Source organism: Corylus avellana, chromosome 5, assembly GCF_965113065.1.
Source record: "Corylus avellana chromosome 5, dhCorAvel1.hap1.2, whole genome shotgun sequence".
Taxonomy (NCBI): Eukaryota; Viridiplantae; Streptophyta; class Magnoliopsida; order Fagales; family Betulaceae; genus Corylus; species Corylus avellana.
The window spans coordinates 18102810-18125749 of record NC_142494.1 but is presented as its reverse complement, the minus strand read 5'-3'; the positions used below and the strand labels follow the sequence as shown (position 1 = coordinate 18125749).

At 34.3% G+C, this 22940-nt stretch overlaps 1 protein-coding gene across 1 annotated transcript; it reads left to right on the top strand.

The window, feature by feature from the left end:
- Nucleotides 1–7827: 7827 nt before the first annotated feature.
- LOC132181363 (early endosome antigen) lies at nucleotides 7828–20167 on the top strand. The gene is made up of 7 exons (XM_059594553.2): nucleotides 7828–7970; nucleotides 13212–13321; nucleotides 14432–17680; nucleotides 17770–18012; nucleotides 18153–18311; nucleotides 18594–18752; nucleotides 19608–20167. Exons 2-7 carry the CDS (start codon nucleotides 13247–13249, stop codon nucleotides 19857–19859), a joined length of 4137 nt encoding a protein of 1378 aa, XP_059450536.2. The 5' UTR covers nucleotides 7828–7970; nucleotides 13212–13246; the 3' UTR covers nucleotides 19860–20167.
- Nucleotides 20168–22940: the final 2773 nt, after the last annotated feature.

Here is a 22940-nt window from a genome sequence, read left to right as displayed (position 1 = left end):
CTTATAATTTAGGCCAACTACATGGACTTATAAATTATTTATTATACTATAGGGAGTGGTTTGTAATTTAGGCTAACTACATAAACTAATTTTGCATTTATCCTTAAACTTTATTCGCTATGAAAACTCGCGTGAAAGAAAGTTCAAAAAATTCTATATAAAACTTGTGCAAATAGGCCCGAAGGAAAGTTTATAATAAATTTCAATTTCAAAAGTTTATAACAAACCTCTTTCCAAAAGTTAATCAAAAGATTAGCTCTCCTTATAATTAGGATCGTCCAAATTTTGGTTTTGTCGAGCATAAAAAGAAAAATAAAATTTGCTAAATTCTAAATGACCAAAAATTAGGATATATTTTTTGGGAACATTTTATTTTTTAACGAACAAGACATTCCATTCAAAACGCAGCTACATGGTCATTTTTTAAAACTTGAGATAAAATGGTTGGAAAGATTAGAATATATAAGACTAATACTATGTATCACAGTATTATCTCAAATGCTAACGAGATAATCTCAATCAATTTTTGGATCAGTCCTTGTTAAAAATAAAAATCAAGAGTTTGTTAAAACCAAGTTAATTCTAAAGAATATAAATTTTCTCCAAACCGGTTTGGAAGAAATATCCTCCAACCCACATAAAATGAGAATAGGATCCTCTCCAATCTGGAGAATATTCAGTTCATAGATATGATTTTCCTATAGCCACAAATGAGACACTTGTCCCACTAACAAAAAATAATAAAAAAATATTATTTCATATTAAAAATTATATATAAAATAAAATAATAAGAGGTGGTTGCTCACCCCATTGGGGGTGGCCGAAGACACCCCATGGCCCTTGGAGTGGTCTGGCCACCCCGAAGGGCCAAATCTTAAAAAATAAAAAAATAATCGTTTGGCCCTTGGGGGTGGTCCGTGGGGTGGCCGAAGCCACCCCAGGCCCAACGGGGGTTGTCCGGCCACCCCTGAGCCAAACCAAAATTTTTTATTTTTTCGTTTGGCCCTTGGGGTTGGACAATTTTATTTTTCCATGGGTTGGCCGAAGCCACCCCCAGGCCCAACGGGGATGGTCCGGCCACCCCCGAGCCAAACAATTTTTTTTTAATTTTTAGATTTGGCCCTTGGGGGTGGCCGAAGCCACCCCAGCCCCCAACTGGAGAAGTCCGACTACCCCCATTGGGGTAGCCAACCACCCCTTATTTTTTTTTATTATTTTTTTTATATATTTTTTTAATATGAAATAATATTTTGTTTTTTATTTTTTATTAATGGGACAGATGTCCCATTTGTGACTCAAGGATTTCTAAGAAGAAATCCTAGCCATAAACTGGATATTCTACAGTCCAAAATGAATTAGAGAGGATCATGTTCCCATAAAATGGTGCCAAGTGTAAGCATTTAATATACACATTAAATATTAAAGGTCATTAATAGCATTTTACTAACTAAGGCTAACCTTTCTTTTTTCACCAAGGTTGGAATTAATGTTAAAAACTTAATTTTAATTTGGACGGGGGTTTTAAAAAATCAACATTCGTATACACAAAAAGAAAAATGAATTTGCTTACCCTGAATGGTTCGCAAAGCCATGGGCTTGGTTATAAGTAGCTAAATAAAAGTGATGAAAAGACATGAAAAAACGAAGGAAAAAATAAATAAATAAATAATTCAAAATATTAGATAACTCTTTGTTAATGGGATAACTAAATAGATATTAAAATTAATCAAAATATTATCCAAAACAAGACTCAGTTTTCACATATATGCCAAAAAATCTCTTCTTCTCCTAAAGCAATAGTCTTTCAGCCGCATATACATAGAACTTGAGAAATAAATAATGGAGAGAAATTATGCTTATGATATGATTCATCAACTTCACATTGTTTTGGTTTAAAATTTTCTAACATTGTTTAGATGTAATTATTATTATTATTATTATTATTTATTTTTATTTTTTTGGTTTTTAATCTAATTTGACGTTAGGTCTTCAGTTTTTAACATTAATTCTAACTTTGGTGAACAAAAAAAAAAAGGGGGGGGGAAATCCACTTTATTCCCCTGAAGTTTTAGGAGTTTTTCAATTTAAACCCCAAAGTTTAAAAATTGGCAATGTACCCCACAATGTTTCAAAAATTTTCAATTTAAACATTCCGTTACTAATTTCCGTTAAATTGGACGAAATTTTTTTAAAAAAAGCCTGAGGGTAATTACGTAATTTTAGATATTTTCATCAAATTTGACGGAAATTAGTAACATAAGGTTTAAATTGAAAATTTTTGAAACATTAGGAGGTACATTGCCAATTTTTAAACTTTGGGGTTCAAATTGAAAAACCTCTAAAACTTCAGGGGGGTAAAGTGAATTTTTTCAAAAAAAAAAAAAAAACTTTAGTCTCATGTTTAACCAAAAAAAAAAAAAAAAAAGGTTAACCTTAGTTAGTAAACTGCAATTAATGACCTTTAATATTTAATGTGCATATTAAATGCGTAGACACTTGGTACTATTTTATGTGGGTTGAAGACTATTTCCTCTAAACCTGTTTGGAGGAAATTTTTGTCCAATTCCAAATAAAAAGATTTTGGTAGGATTTGTAAGCAAAAACAAAAGGAAAAGAGTTTCGTATGGTGCATAAATGAGGATAAATAACGAAGAAATGGAAAGAATGGTCCATGTCTTTTTCAGCTGTCCTCTTATTGGCAAAGTGATGGCTATAGATCTCAGCATCACAATTCCATTTTTTTCTAAATTGCAAAGTAGGTGGGCTTTGAGATGCGGTATTTCATTTCACTCCCCTACTAAAAAGGGGCAAAGCCGCTTCGCACCAATGAGGCCTTTTGTAAATGGCTTTATTTTCATGATATACCGATCAGAATGGAGGGCCCTACCTATGTATATGATTGATAGAATCACGCCGACTTTTGTCCCTACTCGACGGGTGGGTCTTACAGTCAAGCTCCCTTCTGCCTTTGCACTCCTGGGTATCACTACATAGGCTAATAGGATGGGGCAAGGAAGGCAAAGTAATCTGACATAAGTGATGATTTAACATGATATCAGAGCAAAGTCTGTACTCCCTACCGGTTGTTTAAAGGACACAAGCTGGGCCGAGACTAAGGACTGCTTGTCAGGGAGAATTCTACACGTCGAACCAAGTGAGGGAGGGTTGTACCCAATCGTTGCAGGTTGTGCTAATACTCCTACGAGCTTAGTTGCGAACTCGGACTAGAAGAGGAAGAGGAATGCCCCTATTTATGCATGGCACAAGGAAGAGCAAACTGATCTATCTATTCAAAACATTAAGAAATGGGAATCATTATTTTTTCATATTTTATTATAACTAGCTTATAACCCGCATTATGCGAGGGATTTTTTATTATAATTTAATTTTAAAATTTAAACGCATCATTTTCACTATAAGTTAAAAAATTCATATCAAAATATATCTCACCACTTTAAATAAATAAAAGAAATTAAATCTTTATTCCTATAAGTATATATGATTTAAAATAAATAGTATATAAAAAAAAAATTAGCAATAAGAATTCATGGATTATAATGTAGAAAATTAGCATGATTATTTAATATTGTTAGTGTACTATCTACAATATTTCAATACAAATTGAAATATAATTAAATGCCCTTAATTAAGCTAATTTAATGACCAGTTCACTCTTAAAAAACCAATTAAAAAAGTATGCCTTAAAAAACTTTTAGCATTAAAAAAAAAAAAAGGGGGGGGGGGGTTCACGCCACATGCCTCTTAAAAAACCGATTAAAAAAGTATGCCTTAAAAAACTTTTAGGATTAAAAAAAAAAGGGGGGGTTCACGCCACATGCCAAGTTTCGGCTTTTATATATAGAGAGAGAGAGAGAGAGAGAGAGAGAGAGAGCCCTTAGAAAGTCACCGACAACTGATAGCTCTACTAAGCGAAGAACTATTTAATTTTGTGAGATAATTGTGGGATAAAAATATGGTATATATCATTACTCAATATATAATTAGGTAAACACTAGAACATGGATTCGACTCCAGTATTGAGAATCCACATGTCTGATTAGATAAACTACCATAGGTCCTACTAATGTCTTGATGAGAGTTGATCAGACTATGGCTTAACTGGGTTTGAGGGAGCGCCTATTATTCACACCATCTAGGCCCCTCATGTTATTGGTTCACAACAAGCAAATGCTATTATAGTCATGCACAGCTAAAGTAGTCACTATTCATTTATTGAAAAAAGATCTTAAAATTCTTACATCAGAGAGCATAAGGCTCTGATAAATCATAACTAAGGTTATGACGTTACAACGTTATAAAGACAAACATAAAAATCTTATAATGAAATCATATTTATGACTTCAACATTCGCTAACCCATGTCCAAACTTCAATTATAGAACAGATATGCCCCAGACAAACTCAATCTAATACATAGGTAGTCCATATTCTCAACTTTTATTTTCCCGACCATAAGAGCAAAACCCTCACACTGAAACTAATCATCATCGACCCAAAGGTTAGGACAAAAATCTTCACCCCAAAGATCACTTATGAAAGCAAATCTAAGGAGAAGTCAAACCCTTATTCAAAAAAACAAAAAAAAAACACAATAAAAAAAAGCATCAAATAGCTACAATAGCTGATACAAGGGAGGCGAAACGCACTGGCCAGCACGTGGTGGAGGAGATGGAGCTGTTTTACGCTGATAGGTAGCTGAGGAGCCAGGGAGCACGGTAGGTCGGCGCGTGATTGAGCGAAACCAATTAAAGAGACTAGATCTAGTTTTGAACAATTAGATCTAAAGCCTAACCAATTCTGGTGAGACGAAGAGCGGCACAGCACGGTAGAGGGCGGCGCAACTAGACTGGTCGAAAAAAAAAAAAAAAAAAAAAAAAAAAAAAAAAAAAAAAAAAGAGGAAAAAACAAGAAGGGGATGGGGAGGAAAGAAGGGGGGAGTAGGGGGAGGGGGTGCTCCCTCCTCCCCCACAGTTTTTTTTCTCTCTAGGTTTTCTCTTCCCTCCCCCATAGTTTTTTCTCTCTAAGTTTTCTCTCTCTATTCAAGGGGTTGTTAAGAACCCTTATAATAATTACAATAAGAAAGCTTGTAAGAAATTTATGTTTTTACAATAATAACTCCTATCCTTATTAGGTTATGATTCATTTCCTTACTATGTTAGGATTATTTTTCCTCAATAAAAGCAATGTAGATGCCATATATATGGCTATTCATCTGAAAAAGAATTTTCAATTAATTGCTATAAGTAATTTGTGGAGGCGTCGCCCTTAAAGTGGTCAATCTCTTTTCTTTTTCTCTTTTTTTTTTTTTTTAAAAAAAAAAAAAATTTTAAAATAAATAAATAAAGTTTGCGTACAAGTTGATCACCATTTTGGTACAATTAAACAAACAAAGGGGTCGAATAAGCATGTATTCTTGGAGCAAGAGGGAGATGGGCAAATGCACAAAAGATTGGGACTCAATCTTGAAACCCCCAAAGAGAATGACAACAACTGGTACCAAAAAACGAAAGAAGAAATGTCATAATCTGCCAAAAAAGACACAGTCTTCCCTCATGTTTGCACGCATGGAAGGGCGGTTTGGTCGGTCGACTGAGGGCGGCCACTTTGAGACCAAAAAGGAAAAACATTTTTCTTATAATCTGTTGAATGACCCATTAATCCTTCCTTGTGTCTCAAATTTCGGATGTAACATGCTTTGAATTCTAGGTTTTAGCCGATGCCGATGTGATTCTGGACCACCTATACATGGGGAGGTGAAAAGGGAGACACATTTGGACGGGTGCCGTCCTATCATTAAAAAATTAATTGGAGGCCAAATCTGAATCTGTGGGTAGGTCACTAAGAAGGAAAATATATACAATTTGACCATTTTTAGATTATACAGTAATCTTCTAACCAAGTTTTTAAGACTTCCCTTATTTCGAAATAAAGTGTTTTTTTTTTTTTTTTGGTTGGCTAGAAAAACTTTCTTTAATTTTTATAAAATGATGCTATTTTTTATAATTGTTAACCGTTTTCCGAATTTGAGCTTTTCCTTCTCCCATACACTCATTCTCGCAGTTCATTATCCGCAACTCACAGTCGCTTGAGTTCACTAGAATCCTCCGCTGGAGTTCACGAAGTCCCCGAAATCCTCCATGGAGCTCGCTGGAATTTGCTTTTCGTTGCTTATTTCTCTACCAACCTAGTGTTGAAAAAAAAAATATATTAGGTGAGCTCGCCGGAATTTGCTTTTCATTGCTTATTTCTCTACCAACCAAATGTTGAAAGAAAAAAAAAAATTAGGTTTGAAAATATTTTTTTAATGAGAAATGCTAGGTGGAGTTTCAAATGCATGTAATATACCTTTTTTTGTAATAACATATACTTCTCAAATGTTGCTTGAATAACATTATGTTATGTAAATGATTTTACAAACATGCAACTACATAAATTGTTAGGTTTTAAGGGAATCTAAACCCTTTATAGTTGGAACCTAAACCTTTTTACAAACATGAGGTTTGAAGACTAAATTCTTATTCTTATTATTAATTGACCATCCTTTAAATAAAAAACATACAATGACTTGGACTTAGAGTAAAACTCCTACAATCATTGGAGATAAACTCCTGCTCAAACAAGTGCACCATAATGCTACACAACACTAAGGACATGTTTAGGTGTGCGTTTGAGAAACCTAAAAGTATATTTAACATTAAAAAAGTTCGTTGGCATAAAAAAAAAAACCCGTTCGGTAAAAAAATTGAAAGTGCTTTTAAAGATTTAAAAATCCCAAAAATAGCCAAAAACACATTTGACAAAAGCTTAAAAATAAAACTTTTGCTAAAAAAAAAAAATATTTTTTTTAACTTAAAAGCTCTATTTTTCAAACACAATCACAAACATATTCCAAGTGTAACACATATAACTATTTCACAATATTAACTCTAAATTAAATAACTAGATAACTACTTTTAGACATCTTATGGACATGCAAACATACACTATTTACTCCTACCACTAGGGGTTAACACATTATCACTAAAAGACAACAACTAAAAAATAAATACTAAATGACCCATATAATGAAGATATCTAGATAACTTCGTAAAATAATATAACACATTAATAAAAAAACAGAAGCACATTTTCAAGAGAGACTGTATTGAAATAAATTTATGTACAAAAATGCTAGAAGGATCCTATTAAAACGAGTAATGTTAAAAGTCACTCTTATGTCCATTTTGTGTCACTGAAAAAAATTACGTGACTTCTAAAATCATCATTGGCCTTATGATTAATTATTATTAAATTTTGATAAAATAATAATTTTAAAATTTACCTCATTCTTAGAGTGACAAAAAAGTAACTTTTAGAATTATTATATTAAAACATACCAAAACGCGTTGCCTCTGCTTTTTGTTTTTGTTTTGTTTTTTTTATTTTTTTTTTAGACCAAATTCCAATTAAGCTTTTATGTTGTCTCTCAATTTCTAAAAATAAGAAACAACCACCGAAAAAAAAAAAATCCATTACGAATTAGAGCATTTGTTTTTTCGGTTTTCCTCGTTGTTAATTCTGTCTCTGGTTATTCATCCATCCCAAAAAAAAAAAATTAAAAAAAAAAAAAAAAAAAACAATCTGTCTTTGGTTAACATGGTAGTTTAGAACAAATCCAGTGGCAAACGTTGAGGGCGTGCAAAGGCGGCAGCGTTCCGACCCAGCCGTTGTCCGGTTGGCTGCTAAAGGGCCCCACCTACGGCCCCACGGCACTCAGAAGTGGACGCCTACTCTCTCAACTTATATACCACCAACCTCTCTCTCTTCTCTTCAAATTTTTTTCCACCTCCATCGCCATTTTCAATTTTCATCCTCCCATCATCCGCAATTCCAATTTCCTGTTTGGGGAAAACAGAGAAAAACCTTGTGCAAACAGAGAAAAACCTTGTGCGAAAGCAAATCTCATCTCAGGCAAGTTCTTTTTTTCCCTTTTATTTTCGCTTTTACATGTATCATGATGATATGACGTGAAAATTCAATTCTGGTTTTCCTCTGTTTTTTTATTTTATTTTATTTTTTTTTAGCGTTTTTTAATCTGATTCTTGGGCTGTGAATCTGTAATGATGTTTATAAACCTGTGATCTTTGTTCGTTGATGGCGATGAATCTCGTGTAGTTCTTTCTTTGTTTGTCTGTATGTTTCTCTGTTTTGATTCCTACCTATCTTTGGTGATCGGTTACTTGTAAGAATCCGATGTAATTCATGTGTTGTGATCAGATTCCTTTCGTTATGATCAAGATCAGTTCATCTTCCATCTGCTTAATTACATCTGATCATCAATTCTGTGTTCTGTTTTGCTTGGTTTCTACGATGAAATTTAGCATGAAAAAAGATGAACGGACTAGTTCGTTTCTGATAATTGATCATCTACGAGGTCAATTTGTTATTGTATAATCCAGGAAAAAACCTTTTTTTTTTCTTTATATATATATATATATGATTAGCAGGGAAAATTTTCTAGTCAATGAGATCTTTCATCTTTATAAAAGATGAAAGAGATCTCTTTTAATTGCTTTTTTTGGGTTTGCTAGGTGGAAATGTAATGACTTGAGAGCTGTTTAGATCTTAAAAAGATTATTTATGCTTAATTTCAAATTTATTAGAATATTTAAGGTTTCACTACATGCATCTTATGCTCTATTGCTTCCAAACGAAAGAATACATAAACAAATAAACCTGTTTACTTACCCCCTTTCCTTTTTCTCCTTATTTGAAAAAAAAAAGAAAAAAAAAAAGCTATTTTCCCTTACTAGGGACTAGGGTGCTAGGATGGTTGGTCAGTAGTCCTAAGAAAGAATACATAAATAAAGCCGTTTAGGTGGTAGGTCTGCAGTCTTAAGAAAATTTCGATGCAATGATTATGGTTCAATCGAACTTAAAGAAGTATATGTGATTTTTACTGTCTAAACTTCTGTGCAAATTTTAACTCTAGTTGTTTTTTTTTTTTTTTTTTTTCTTTCATTTTATTACTTTCATTTTACAATCCAATAGTAAGGGTAAAAAAAATATACATATATTGAAGGGAATAACCAAAGAGTTGAGGGTTAATATTGTAAAAATAAAAGTTTGAGGGCTAATAAATGTATTAAAGATGCTAGATTTATTTTAATTGTTGGGTCAAAGGTTGATAATTTGCTAGATTTGCAGAGCTGCCCCTTCTTTTTCTCCAAATGAGAGGGATTGGGAGATTAGAAAATAGTTAGGAATTTGTAAAAAACATAGAAAAAGGTGATTAGCAATGGTGGGGCGTAGATTTATCAGTCCAGACATGATTTGAATACAGAGAGAGCGAAAGCGACGGGATGCTAGCCTTGCTTGTGGGTCCCACCCGCAATGCTTTCGCTTCCGTCTAATTTTTCTAAGCTAATAATAAGAATAATAATAAAAGCATTTTATTATTCGGGTAAAAATAAAATTGTGGTTTGATGAAATCATTGAAAGTTTTGCATTTAGTGGGTCCCAGTTGCAAACCAACGGCCCAGATTGAATCGATAAAAAGGAAGGAAAAAGCTAGTAGTGATGAAAGCTTAATTGTATTGGACGTGTACTTAATTCTTGGGTAAAACAAAAGAATTTAGGGGACCCACAAGAGTTAGTGGTTCCACATGATAGGTCACATGAAGGATGGTGCAAGATCAGGTTTATTTTGTATGATGTGGATTTGATTTTGCAAAGTATTTTGTTAAAGTATCTATTTGCTCTTGTACCTATAAAAGTTATAAAGTACTTATATGAATAAATAAATAAAAAATAGTTCTAAAGTATACATTCTTTAGCTGTCTGTTTATTTTATTTTTATTTTTTTGGCTTTGGGAGCCAATCTTATATTCTCTTGAATCTTTAGCCCACCTGTTATGGCTTATATATATACTTTATCTCCCTTTAATTGCCACTTATTTACACATTGTTCTTACGAATTGTTATATGTTAAACAACTAATAGTTGGCAAACAAATCTCCTTTGTTAGGCTAGATCGTTAAAATGGATGGAATCTCTATCATGTGCCCCCAGTCTGACTCTTCTGGCCTCAAATAAATAATAATAATAATAATATTAAGTTAAAAAAAAAAAAAAAAAAAACCTTTAAACCTTTTTTAAAAAATAAATAAAATAAAAAAGCTAAGAGGGGTAGTCATTGAACTCCCTCAGGTGGTTTGGTCACTCTATTTTTGTTTTTGTTTTTTTGTTTTTTTTGTAAATAAGGAAAAAAATTCAAAATCAGTCATTGTGACTTATTTGATTTACAATTAGCTTTATGTGGTATCAAAATAAACTTAGAGATGTCAAAAAAATAATTTATTACCTTTAAGTCAGTGGACGAAATTTGGCTCTAGGGGCTAAATTATTTTTTGGGCATATTTCAGAGACTTTTGAGTTCATTTTGATATCATAAGGAGCTAATTGCAAATCAAGTAAATTTCAGGGACTAATTTTGCATTTTTCCAAAAATTAAAATTTTTTGAGGTTTTTTATTTTATTCTTTTTATTTATTTATTTATTTTTTAACTTTGATGGTATTTTAAGTAAATTTAGTTACTAAATTCAGTATATTTTTGTCATCAATATTCCTTCTGTTTTAACTATCTTAAGTTCTATTTTTTTAACGATCACTAATTTAAGCATGCTGAGTGTGACATGTGGCCATTCACATGAACAATGTATAAATGAGCGACAGTTGTGGGGAATTAAATGTAAATTAAGCCTTTTGATTTTATAACTCATACATATAAATTTATAATCCAGTCGGATGTTCGCCAATACATGATTAGCGGGCCAAGAAATTCAGATTTCAATTTTTTTTTTTTTTTTTTAAATGGCATCTCTCTCTCTCTCTCTCTCTCTCTCTCTATATATATATATATATATATATATATATAAGACCCCTTTGTGTTATAGGCGATTTAAAATTTTTAAATCTAAAATTATATTCGTTTTTTAAATATAAATAACAAAAATAACATAAAAATACAGTTAGGCATTTCCATTACAGAATTTAAAAAAGGCCAAAAAAATACTAGATCGGGGTGGCCGCGACCCAGGCTTGTCTTTAGGGGTTGGTTGTTTACTTTATAAAATTTTTTAATAGGAGAGACATAATAGTATTTTCATGTAATATTTGTTATTTATTTTAAAGAAAAATAGACGAAAATGTTAGATATTTGTAAATTCAGTTACTCAATCATTAAATTTACAATGAAAATTCGGGTCCAAGTGTCAAATGAGTGTAAAACAAATGAGTGTTGTATAATTTTACTGCGATCACTGCCCTCTCTCATCACCATACCTATCTGTTTCACTTCTATCTTGTACTTTCGTGAAAGGAAAAAAAAATAAAAATGCTAAATAGTATCCTCTCGGTCCACTTTTATCCTTTAGCTCTTAATTAATTCTTGTTTTTAAAAAAATTATCAAAAGCAAATGAGAACTATCAAGTAATGTTAGAAGGAACGAGTCATGTCTTTCTTGTGTCGTTTTAAAATTAATGTAATTTTATAAAATTATAATTGAATTTGTGATGTATGCTTATTTGATTTTGATCTAATAATGACTTTAAAAGTCTCGTCAATTTTGTCTCTAATCGGTTAGAATTACGTCTAATGACGCGAAGGCTTACTCCCACTTCTTTATACAATTTTTTTCACACTCATAAGTAACTTTTAAAACTTCAATTGAATAAAAAATTTACTATTAAATATGAAATGAATTTTTATTAGATTTTTATTTAATGATAGTTTTAAAAATTATTTATGTAAAAAATTTATATATAAAATAAAATAAATGTATTTTGTTTTTTTGTTTTTTGTTTTAAAGAAAGTCTTTCTTATCGTATTAATCTTTGCGACAACGCTGACACGGAGAATTTGAGAAATAACAATACAATTACAATCTGTGTGCTAGTGGGCCACCAGTGCCATCATAATGACGTGGTAAGCTCTTTTCTGTGGGTCACAGCTCAGGTGGTTTGTCGGAATCTTCAGAAAGACTTTTTTACCCTTACAGTGATATGAAACTACTGAAGCACCCTTATGACAATTTTGCTTGACATTTACCACTTTTTTCTATCTCTTTTCTTTTTTTTTTTTTCTTTTTTTTTCCCGTAAATAATTTGTCTAATTCAATTTAAGGTCTTCTGTCTTGGTTTTCTTTTTTTTTCTTTTTTTTTTTGTGAATTTTTTTTTCACGTATATATTTTGTCTCATTTAATTTTTGGATTCGATGCCTATAGTAGGATAACCTTCGTTTGCGAGTCACCCGATAGAATAAAGTAAAGCTGCATCATTTGTGTTACAAAGTTAATGGTAGCCCACATAAGCAACTTAACTATGGTTAGTGATAAGGGACGAAGCTTGGTTGGGTATCTTATATCTCCTTTATGCACTGAACATAATTTAAGACAAAATATTTCATGTCAAATTCAACTAAAAGACAATTGAACATTTTGTTTTGTTAGAACAGTTGATTGCGTGTTGAGGTATTGATAGGAAGTGTCTGTAATGAGTGAATAAATTAACAAAAGAGTTTGTTGGCAGGAATAACTCTAATACTTAATTCAGTATGAATCAAAGACAATAAGAGCAGGGAAAGCAAGGTACGCGACAAAAGAAATGAGACAAAAGTCCCCTTTTACTTAATGTTTGCCACTTTTTATGACGAATTTTGCTATAACCATTCGTCATGTGTTACACCTTCATTGGAGATTTCTCTGCTGTGAATATTCGCTACACCCCATGACCCTCATTATGCGTATTGCCTCATGCCGAGAATCATGGAGACGGTTATTGACATGGCTTATGAAGGGATTCAGTGTAGAGCTATTTAGATGTTCTTGGGTTGATACGCTAATGGATAGGGCAGTGGGTCCACAGGCCCAACATGTACTATTTAGTTTTACTGCAAATTAAGGACTTTTGCATCATGTGTCTTCCCATAATGAATTTAAAATGTGAAACTGATTAGCAATTTTTGCAAATGAAAGTACAGAACTGCCTTGTGCTCTGTGATTTCACAATAAATGCAGTTCAATATTTTTGTTTTTGAGTTTTGCTTTGTGCTCTAGAAAATGATATATTTAAGTGAGCACACTTACATTCCTGCTGTGTTTCTTTTGCTTAATCTAACTCTTAAGTAAATTTGATCTTATGAAAATCACAGAGAAGCAAGTCTTTTATTTGCATCTTGGTTTTAATATGGAAGACGACACACTACTGAGCTCAGAAGTTCCTGTTAAGAAGGCTGCTGAGGATGCTGCGAGTAATGCCGAGGTAACTGCAATCTTATATTTGTTATGACTATAAATGTTGAAATTTCTTGTCTATGCGTTACATGTTGTTAAAGTGTTGATTAAATGTTTAAATTCATCAATTTCTATTAGTTTAAGCTTTTAGAAAAAATTGTAATTTAATATGGTATCAGAGTCAGGAGTCTTGAGTTCGAATTTTGAATTCGTCAATTTACCCTCCATTTAACTAAAATATTTAACGTATTGGGTCTCACCTATTAAAAATGAATTTCAACCTACACGTAAGTGTTAAATGTTGATTAAATGATTAAATTTATCTCTTTCTATCAACTTAACCTTTTAAAATAAGTATGCGACACAATTAACAACTTGACCCCTCTCCCTTTCTATCAACTTAACCTTTTAAAATAAGTAGGTATTTACAGCTTTATGTATTTACCTCCAAGCTACACCAGATAATTATGCGACTTCCATTATTATTGTGAACTTCTTCCTGTGTTGTACACAGAAAAGAAAATTGTCATGATATATATATATATATATATCAAACAAAGGGAGAGGGGTCTATGGGAAACTGATGAATTTGAATTAGTCTATCTCAATTTTACTGGAGCTGTCACAATTAACAACTGCAGCCTCACCTGAAACTATTGTGATAGAAAGGAGGTTGCTCAATAAAATTTCAAAATGCTTCATTGTCTAAAAAATTAAGTGGTCATGAATTTTTTCTGCACAATCAATTATTTCATACGTTAAAGATGGTGGCTCATATTCAGGATGAGGAGTTCACACTATTCTTTAGTTTGTAGGCTTCATGGGTTCTGCTATGCTCCGCTCATGAGGCCCATTGCAGCTTTTCTTAAGTTTGTTATGTCGGGTCGAATAATAGGTTGGGAGGTGTGGAGACCGAAGCCCCCTGTGGTAGTGTAAGGATATATTGGAGACTTTAATATATCAGGCGATGATTTTAAATCATGCCGGTAATATAGTAAAAAAGCCGCTCACTCGTGTGGACGTAGACAGAAAGTCGAACCACATAAAATTCTGTGTGTTGTTTTCTCTCTCTTTTCTTTTAGTTTTCACCAACTTACGTAGTTTCAACAATCACAACGTGCCAATGATCTTGTAACAGGTAACAAATGGAGACTTGCCTCAATTAGGGAAAGAGGGAAAAAAAGAAGAGGAAGAAACTGATGGGGAATTCATAAAAGTTGAGAAGGAATCTATAGATGTGAAGGATGCCTCAGATATCGTTGTAACAGAATCTGCAGAGGATAGCAAGCCATCTGTCACTGAGAGAAGTTCAAGCAACCAGAGCAGAGAATTACTAGAAGCCCAAGAGAAGATGAGAGAACTTGAGTTTGAATTGGAAAGACTAGCTGGAAAATTAAAGCATTTTGAATCTGAGAACTCTCAGCTGGAGGATGATGTCTCACTGACAAAGGAGAAGTTGGCAGAAAGTGGACAGAAGTATGAAGAGCTTGAACTCAGTCACAAGAAACTGCAAGAGCATATTGTGGAAGCCGAGGAGAAACACAGTGTGCAGCTAAACACTTTGCAAGAAGCACTGCAAGCTCAAGAAGCAAAAACCAAGGAGCTGACTGAGGTGAAGGAGGCATTTGATGGTCTCAGCCTTGAGCTAGAAAGCTCAGGAAAGAGGATAAAGGAGTTGGAGGATGAGCTGCATTGTTCGGCAGGTGAGGCGCAGAAGTTTGAGGATCTGCACAAACAAAGTGGATCGCATGCTGAATTGGAGACAAAGAAGGCCTTGGAATTTGAGAGATTGCTTGAAATGGCAAAACTGAGTGCAATAGAAGTGGAACATCAAATGGCTTCCCTACAAGAAGAACTCAAGGGCCTGTATGACAAGATTGCTGAAAATCAGAAGGTTGAAGAAGCACTTAAAATTACTACAGCAGAGCTTTCTACCATCCAAGAGGAATTGGTGCTTTCAAAGTCCCAAGTGCTGGATACGGAGCAGAGACTTTCTTCAAAAGAAGCTCTTATAAATGAACTGAACCAGGAACTGGAATCGAGAAAGGCTGCAGAATCTAAGGTGAAGGAGGATATCTCATCGCTTGAAAACCTTTTAGCCTCAACTAAGGAAGATCTTCAAGTAAAGGCTTCTGAATTGGAAGAAATCAAGTGGAAGCTGCAGGAGGAAGTGAACGCTAGGGAATTGGTTGAGACTGCGTTAAAAACCCAGGAAGCACAAGTCTTAGCTGAAAAGGAGGAATTGGCTAATGTGATCAAAGAAAAAGCAGCTCTTGAAGCAGCTATGGCAGATATCACTCAAAATGAAAAGCAAATGGCGGAGTTGCACAGCAATCTTGAGGAAAAATTGAGGCTTTCAGATGAGAATTTCTCTAAAACAGATTCTCTTTTGTCTCAAGCTTTGTCAAACAATGCAGATCTTGAACAGAAGTTGAGGTCTCTGGAAGAGCTTCATAATGAATCTGGAGCTGCAGCAGCAAATGCAACTCAAAAGAATCTTGAGCTTGAGGATATAATTCAGGCTTCAAATGCAGCAGCAGATGAGGCAAAATCACAATTGAGAGAGTTTGAGACAAGATTTATAGCAGTAGAACAGAAGAATGTGGAGCTTGAGCAACAGTTAAATTTTGCAGAACTAAAAAGCAGTGATGCTGAAAGAGAATTGAAAGAACTTTCTGAGAAGATATCTGAATTAAATGCTACATTGAGAGTAGTCGAGGAGGAAAAAGTTATGCTGAAAGGCCAAACAGAGGAATACCAGGAAAAGATAAACCAGCTGGAATCATCTCTAAACCAGTCCACACTATCGAATTCGGAGCTTGAGAAGGAGTTGAAGACTGCTTTGGGAAAATGTGCTGAACATGAGGATCAAGCCAATATGAAACATCAGCGCAGCCTTGAACTAGAAGATTTGATCCAGGTATCTCATTCAAAAATGGAGGATGCTGGTAAAAAGGTGAGCGAGTTAGAATTGTTACTCCAAGCAGAGAAGTATACAATTCGTGAACTTGAAGAACAGATAAGCACATTAGAAAAGAAATGTGGGGATGCAGAAACAGATTCCAATAAATACTCTGACAAGGTATCGGAACTCGCATCAGAACTTGAGGCATTCCAAGTTAGAGCATCAAGCCTTGAAGTTGCACTGCAGACGGCCAATGAAAAGGAAAGAGAGTTGACTGAGTCCTTGAATGTAGCAACGGATGAGAAAGGAAGGCTAGAAGATGCATCAGTCAGTTCTGTCAAGAAGCTTGCTGAGGCAGAAAATCTATTAGAGGTTCTGAGAAATGAGTTGAATCTGACACAAGAGAGGTTGGCAAGCATTGAAAATGATCTTAAGGCTGCTGGAATGAGAGAGAGTGAAGTTATGGAGAAGCTTAAATATGCAGAGGAGCAACTAGAGCAACATGGAAAAGTGATCGAGCAAACTACTGCAAGAAACTCGGAGCTTGAACTTTTACATGAATCCCTAGCAAGGGATTCTGAGAGTAAACTCCAGGAAGCTTTTGCAAACTTCACCAACAAGGATTCTGAGGCAAAATCTTTGTTTGAGAAATTGAAGATTCTTGAAGACCAAGGAAAGATTTATGAAGAGCAGGTAGCTGCAGCAGTAGGAAAATCTGCATCTTCAAAGGATGAATTGGATCAGACATTATTGAAATTGGCTTCTTTAGAAAGCATAAATGAAGAACTCAAAGGACAGATTTTGACAGCTGAAAATAAAGCTTCTCAATCTTTCTCAGAGAATCAGCTGTTAGTTGAGACCAATATTCAGCTCAAAAGCAAGATTGATGAACTTCAGGAATTTCTAAACTCTGCTCTTTCCGAAAAGGAAGCCACTTCTCAACAACTTGTTTCTCACAGGAACACAATTGCAGAGTTAACTGACCAGCACTCAAGAGCCTCTGAACTACATTCTGTAGCTGAGGATCGCATTGCGGAAGCAGAAAGACAGTTACAAGAAGCCATTCACAGATTCACTCACAGAGATTCAGAAGCCAAAGACCTGAGTGAGAAGCTAAGTGCTTTAGACAGCCAGATAAAATTGTATGAAGAACAGGCTCAAGGTGCAAGTACTACGGCTGAAGCTCGACAAATTGAGCTGGAACAGACTCTCTCAAAATTAAAGCATCTGGAAAGCATTGTTGAGGAACTGCAAGCCAAGTCAAGTGACTTTGAAAAAGAGAGCGGGGGGCTGGCTGAGGCAAATATGAAGCTTACTCAGGAAGTGGCCACATACGAGTCCGAACTGAGCAATTTACAGGCACAACTGTCTGCTGCCCTTGCTGAGAAGGACAAAACCGTTGAAGAGCTCAACTCTTCAAAGAAGGCCATAGAGGATTTGGCACACCAGCTTGCTTCTGAAGGGCAGAAACTACAATCTCAGGTTTGGAGAAATTTTTTTTAGCTATCTTGGTGAAATTATATGGACATTTCTTTGCCCTATGATGTTCTAAGTATGTTTTGAAAATGCAGATATCTTCTGTTATGGAAGAGAACAACCTTCTGACTGAAACATATCAAAATGGCAAGAAGGAACTTCAGACAGTGATATTGCAGCTTGAAGAACAATTGAAGGAACAGAATGCAGAACAAGATGCTCTAAGATCCGAGATTGAAAAGCTCAAGACTGAGCTTACTGAGGAAACTTTGTTGCAAACTCATCTCAAGGAACTTGAGGAACAATTGGTGAAAAGCGAAGATCGACTGAAACAAGAGGTATTCATGTAGATTCTCAATTATTGCTAGAACCAGGATCTCAAGAAAAAGCTCAGCAATTCAATTCAAGTATTTCACTTTTTCAGTTGAAAATTTAATTGAACTTGCGGTATCATTGCTGACTGATATGATGGCTGTAGGTTCAAAGCATTCAGGTGGCGGCCACTGAAAAAGAGGCAGAATTGCTTTCAAAATTGGAGGATCATGCTCATAAAGTCCATGATAGAGATTTCTTACATGAAAAGGTGCTAGAACTTCAGAAAGAGTTACAACTTGCTCAGGACAGCACTGCTGAACAGGTTACACGCTATTCATTATTTAAACAAATTACCACACTGCCAAATAATTTCAAATCAAGGTTTCATTTCTATCTTTGACATAAAACCTAATGCAATAATTAGCCATTTCTAGGAGCATAATTGCAGTTTTCCTGCTTGTAGATATATTATTATTTTTGTGGCCTGAATCCCAATTCTCTATTTGTAGATCTTTAATCACTTATTCTATATGGAAATTCAATATAAGGATTTTAAAAACACTTGTTCTTGAACTTTTCTTTGTCCAAATTTCCAACCAACCAGAAAGAAAAGTATTCTCAAAAGGAGTTGGAAAGCGAAGCAGCACAGAAGCATTCTCTTGAAGAGCTTGAAGCAAAGAACCAAAAACTCATGCTTCTAGAGAAGCGAGTGAAAGAGCTTGAGGAGAAATTGCAGCTAGCCAATGCTACTCTTTCACAAAAGGTCATTTTTATTTCACCCACCTTCTCGCACACAATAATACTTTTATTAGTAAGAGAAAGGATGCGACTGAAGAGACTAAAACATGTTGCTTATACTACATTGAAATGTCATATGTATCATAGCAAACATGTCTATTTATACTGCATTCTATTAGCCATTCTTCAAGACTAAATTCTTATGGGTTGTATCAAGATGAATTAATTCTCGTGGAAACAAATATTGTTCAAGATTGGAACCCCTCTCATTAGCCACTTAAGAAAACAGAATATTTTATCATCAATAGGAAGAAATCCCCTTTCTTCCACCAATTTTTTTTGTCCTCCTTTTTCTTTTGGTGGCTTCCATTTTTATTTATTTCATGTTTCAAGTTAACATTGTGCTCAAACTTGTAGCTATAATATTCAGCTTTAGTGTTCAAACTATTAGATTATTAATTAAATGATTAAATTTACCATTTCCTATAAACTTAAGCTTTTGAGATAAGTGGTGATTTAATATGTATCACAGTTAGAGATCATGAGTTTGAACCTTGACTCCACAATTCACCTCCTCCCCACCAATTTTCAATTAAATCTTCCATGTGTTGGGTCTCACTTATTAAGGTAGAGTTTAAGCCTACACGAGAAGGAGAGTGTTAAAATATATTGATTAAATTTACCTATTCCTTTCAGCTTAAGCTTTTGGGATAAATATTAGTTTAACACAAACTCAATTGTGATATTTGTTTGTCCAATTTCTCAAAATGGAAAAACATCCATTGTTAGCTATTAGTCCAATAACATTCCAAGTGAACAACAATTTACTTAACTCTTGCAGTAAATATTGAACAGTTGCTCACATTTAGTTATGTTGCAGAGAGATGGGGGCGGTCCAGCTGAACACAAGGAAGGAATGGAGGTCAAATCCAGGGACATTGGATCAACCATTTCCACTACAACAAAAAGGAAGAGCAAAAGAAAGTCAGAAGCAACTTCTGTTCAAACCCCAACTTCTTCGGAGACGCATGCTCAATCTGCTGAGGGTTCTCCTCTCATGACCTTTAAGTTCATCCTCGGAGTAGCTCTTGTCTCTGTGATCATTGGTGTAATTCTTGGGAAGCGATATTAGTTTAGTATTGTGGATTTTGATTTTGATCTTCTTGTTTCTCATTTTGTGAGGTTTTTGCTCTTGCTTTTACTTTTCCTTTCAATATAAATTATGCACAGAAAGTTTGAAAGCTCTGTTTATATGCTTTCAAGCTTAGGTCTTGAGGTTGGTCAGGGAATTTGTTTTCATTTTTATCCCTTGTCCATAAGCAAAAAAAAAAAAAAAAAAGAAGTCACAGTTCATGTATTATTCAAGTCTGTATTTAATTTGTTAATTGGATAGGAATACTTCCAATTTCTTGGCTTTTATGATTCTGTGAAGTGCTTAATTACATGCTAATGGTCTTTGGATATATTAGAGATGGTGAGCGAGGTTTCACTTTCAATCATGACTGAGTTTTATTTACATATAAAAAATAGTGTGAATTGGATTAATCACTTCAGAATATTTTGGAGGTTTCAGCGGCTGGTAAAAGCCTTTTTGCGAAAGCTTATAAAGCTTTTCCTAAAGTTGTGGATGTCATTTGCAAGTAAGAAAATAATGCTTCACATTCTTTGCCATCACACTGCAGCATGATGTTGAAGAATCAGTGTGGAATCAATATAGAACTAAAGGATTCTTGGAATCTCACCACCCTTCAAAAGAAAATTTCTTAAGAAAATCTTCTTGACTGTATTCCTCAATAAACACAAGCATGCTATGAGTAGTTGAGCAAAAATTGAATAGGTTCATTTAGAATGGTATGGATGATGGTATTGCAAGGGCTACAGTTGCTTTGCAGAACTTGTGTCCTCCAAAAAAAGAAGGTGGATTGGGTATAAATAAGTTAGTAGAGGGGAATAGAGCTTCTATCATGAGACATATTTGGCTTCTTTTTGCTAAATCCAGTTCACTTTGGGTTGCATGGATGCATGAAAATTTATTATAGGAGATAAGCTTTTGGTTATTAAAATTCCCTCAATCGTGTACTTGGAGTGGGAGGAAGCTTTTGAATTTTTAAGAAAGGAAGCAAGATAGTTCTTGAAATTTGAGGTTGGTGATTGTAGAAATATTCATTTGTGGGCTGACTAGTGGTATCCAGATGGGATTTGGTTCCACCGTCTACAATCTTTGGCTAAACAGGAATGAGCTAAAATATGGCTTTCATCCAATGGCAAAAGATCAGATTCTAAAGCAAAGTAAATGGGAGATTTGTTAGGAAGGGAAAGTTTAAGAGGACTTTAGGTAATGAGAGAATTTGTTGCAGATGGGCGATTGATATGGGGATTTTGGTTTAATCTTTGTGTAGGTGTTGTTTGTTCATGTTTGTGTTGATAGTAGAGTGGTTGTTACTTAGCTTTGGATCCTGCTCAAAAAAAGGTATATTGGCTTACTACTTGAGATTACATAATTTAAATAGATAAAAATTAATTTCCCATACTAGGCCTTAATTATTTACAAATAAAAAAAGGTCTAGGGGTTCGGCATACATCATATTTGTTGATAATGGCTCAAATTGTCAACAAGTGTGAAGATAATTGCTGAAAAATATCAATATTCAAGTTGGTGGGCTCAAGTTCTATTTATCTATAAGAGGATAAGGTTAGTTTTAAAATGAGTCCAAGAATTACTTGGAATTGGATTTTTTTAGAGAAAACGTGTGTGGATAAAAATGTGGGCTGCAATGCTTAACTTCATCATAGAAAAGACTTTGTATTCATGATGGTTTCGTTTTCCCAGCAGCAATTGGATTAGAATTGTTTTTCCTCTTTTTTTCGTGATTAAGCCTCTATAAAAGGACATGCAATCCTTAGTTAAGTAGGGATCCGGAAAATCCAAATTGGTGAGAGCACTTTGTAGCATTTACAAAGTGTAGAAAGTTTTTCTTTACTGGGTAATTGAGAAGGACAGTTGAGTGGGGTGTACAAGGGGTTAAGGGCTTGGGTTTGGGATATTAAACTTGAGCTGTTCAAGCTTGTACCATTGTACTCAATATTTCTCAATAGTAAAGAAGGAGACCAGATCACGCCCCGTGGATGTAGGCATATTGTCGAACCACGTAAACTCTTTGTGTACGTGTGTGATTGGTGTGCGTTCTCATGTGTTTTCTTTCCAAACTTATCTTTCGCATAAAGGGCTGGTGGAAAATCGGTAGCCAATTAATTATCAATTTTCCCAACAATATTGTCTCTATTTTTTTTTCCCGAGCACATTTTCTTTTATCTAATTACAAAAATTAATGCTAAGTTCTAATGTAAGAAAACTTATTAAGGGGGTTCAATTATTTAACCGGTAAGAGAAATGCTATCTTTCATTAGGCTAATATGGTAATGTTCATCAGTATTGGATTTATTTTTTATTTTTAAATAAGGACCGATTCAAAAGTTGATGAGCACTACCACATTAGCTCTATAAAATAAATAAATAACTATATATATATAGCATTAATCAATTGGTACAATATTTTTGTCCCCATATGAGAACATTGAGAAGTTAGATTTGAAATCCACCTACACCAAAAGTGGGAAACTAAAGGATACAGTCCAATAGTTTAAATGGAAATGGTAGTTATTTATGTGATATAATTTTGTGTTTTTTTCTTCTTCTTCCTTTTTTTTTTTTTTTTTTTTTTTTTTTTCAATAATGGGACAGGGTTACAAGGACAAACACAAATGAAACGGGTTGGGCTCCCCAACAACAAAATCCAAATGGAAAAGACAATAAAAATATGGTAATGAAAACAAACGGTAGGGAATGGAACCTAAAAGGATCTGGGCCTCTCTAAGGCCCGCACGAAGCAATATACAAAGGCAAAAGGGCTTCGCTAGGAGCCCCATGCGATAAAGGCAATAACCACCGTTAAATGGTTGTTGCAAGGGGAGCATTGCCAAGAACCAAACAAGATCTGTCGACGAGGAAAACACACTAGTTACAAGAGTCTCCACTTTCAAATCGGTCCACAAAAAGGTTGAGAGACAATAACCCAAACAACACAAAAAAGGCAGCAAAACACAAAAAGAGCTACGTAAAAACAACAGAACACCGAAAAATAGCTGCAGTAGTAGTGGAGGATCATGGAACCACGATCCGGAGAGGCCACACACTAGTGAGGAGCGTCCAAGC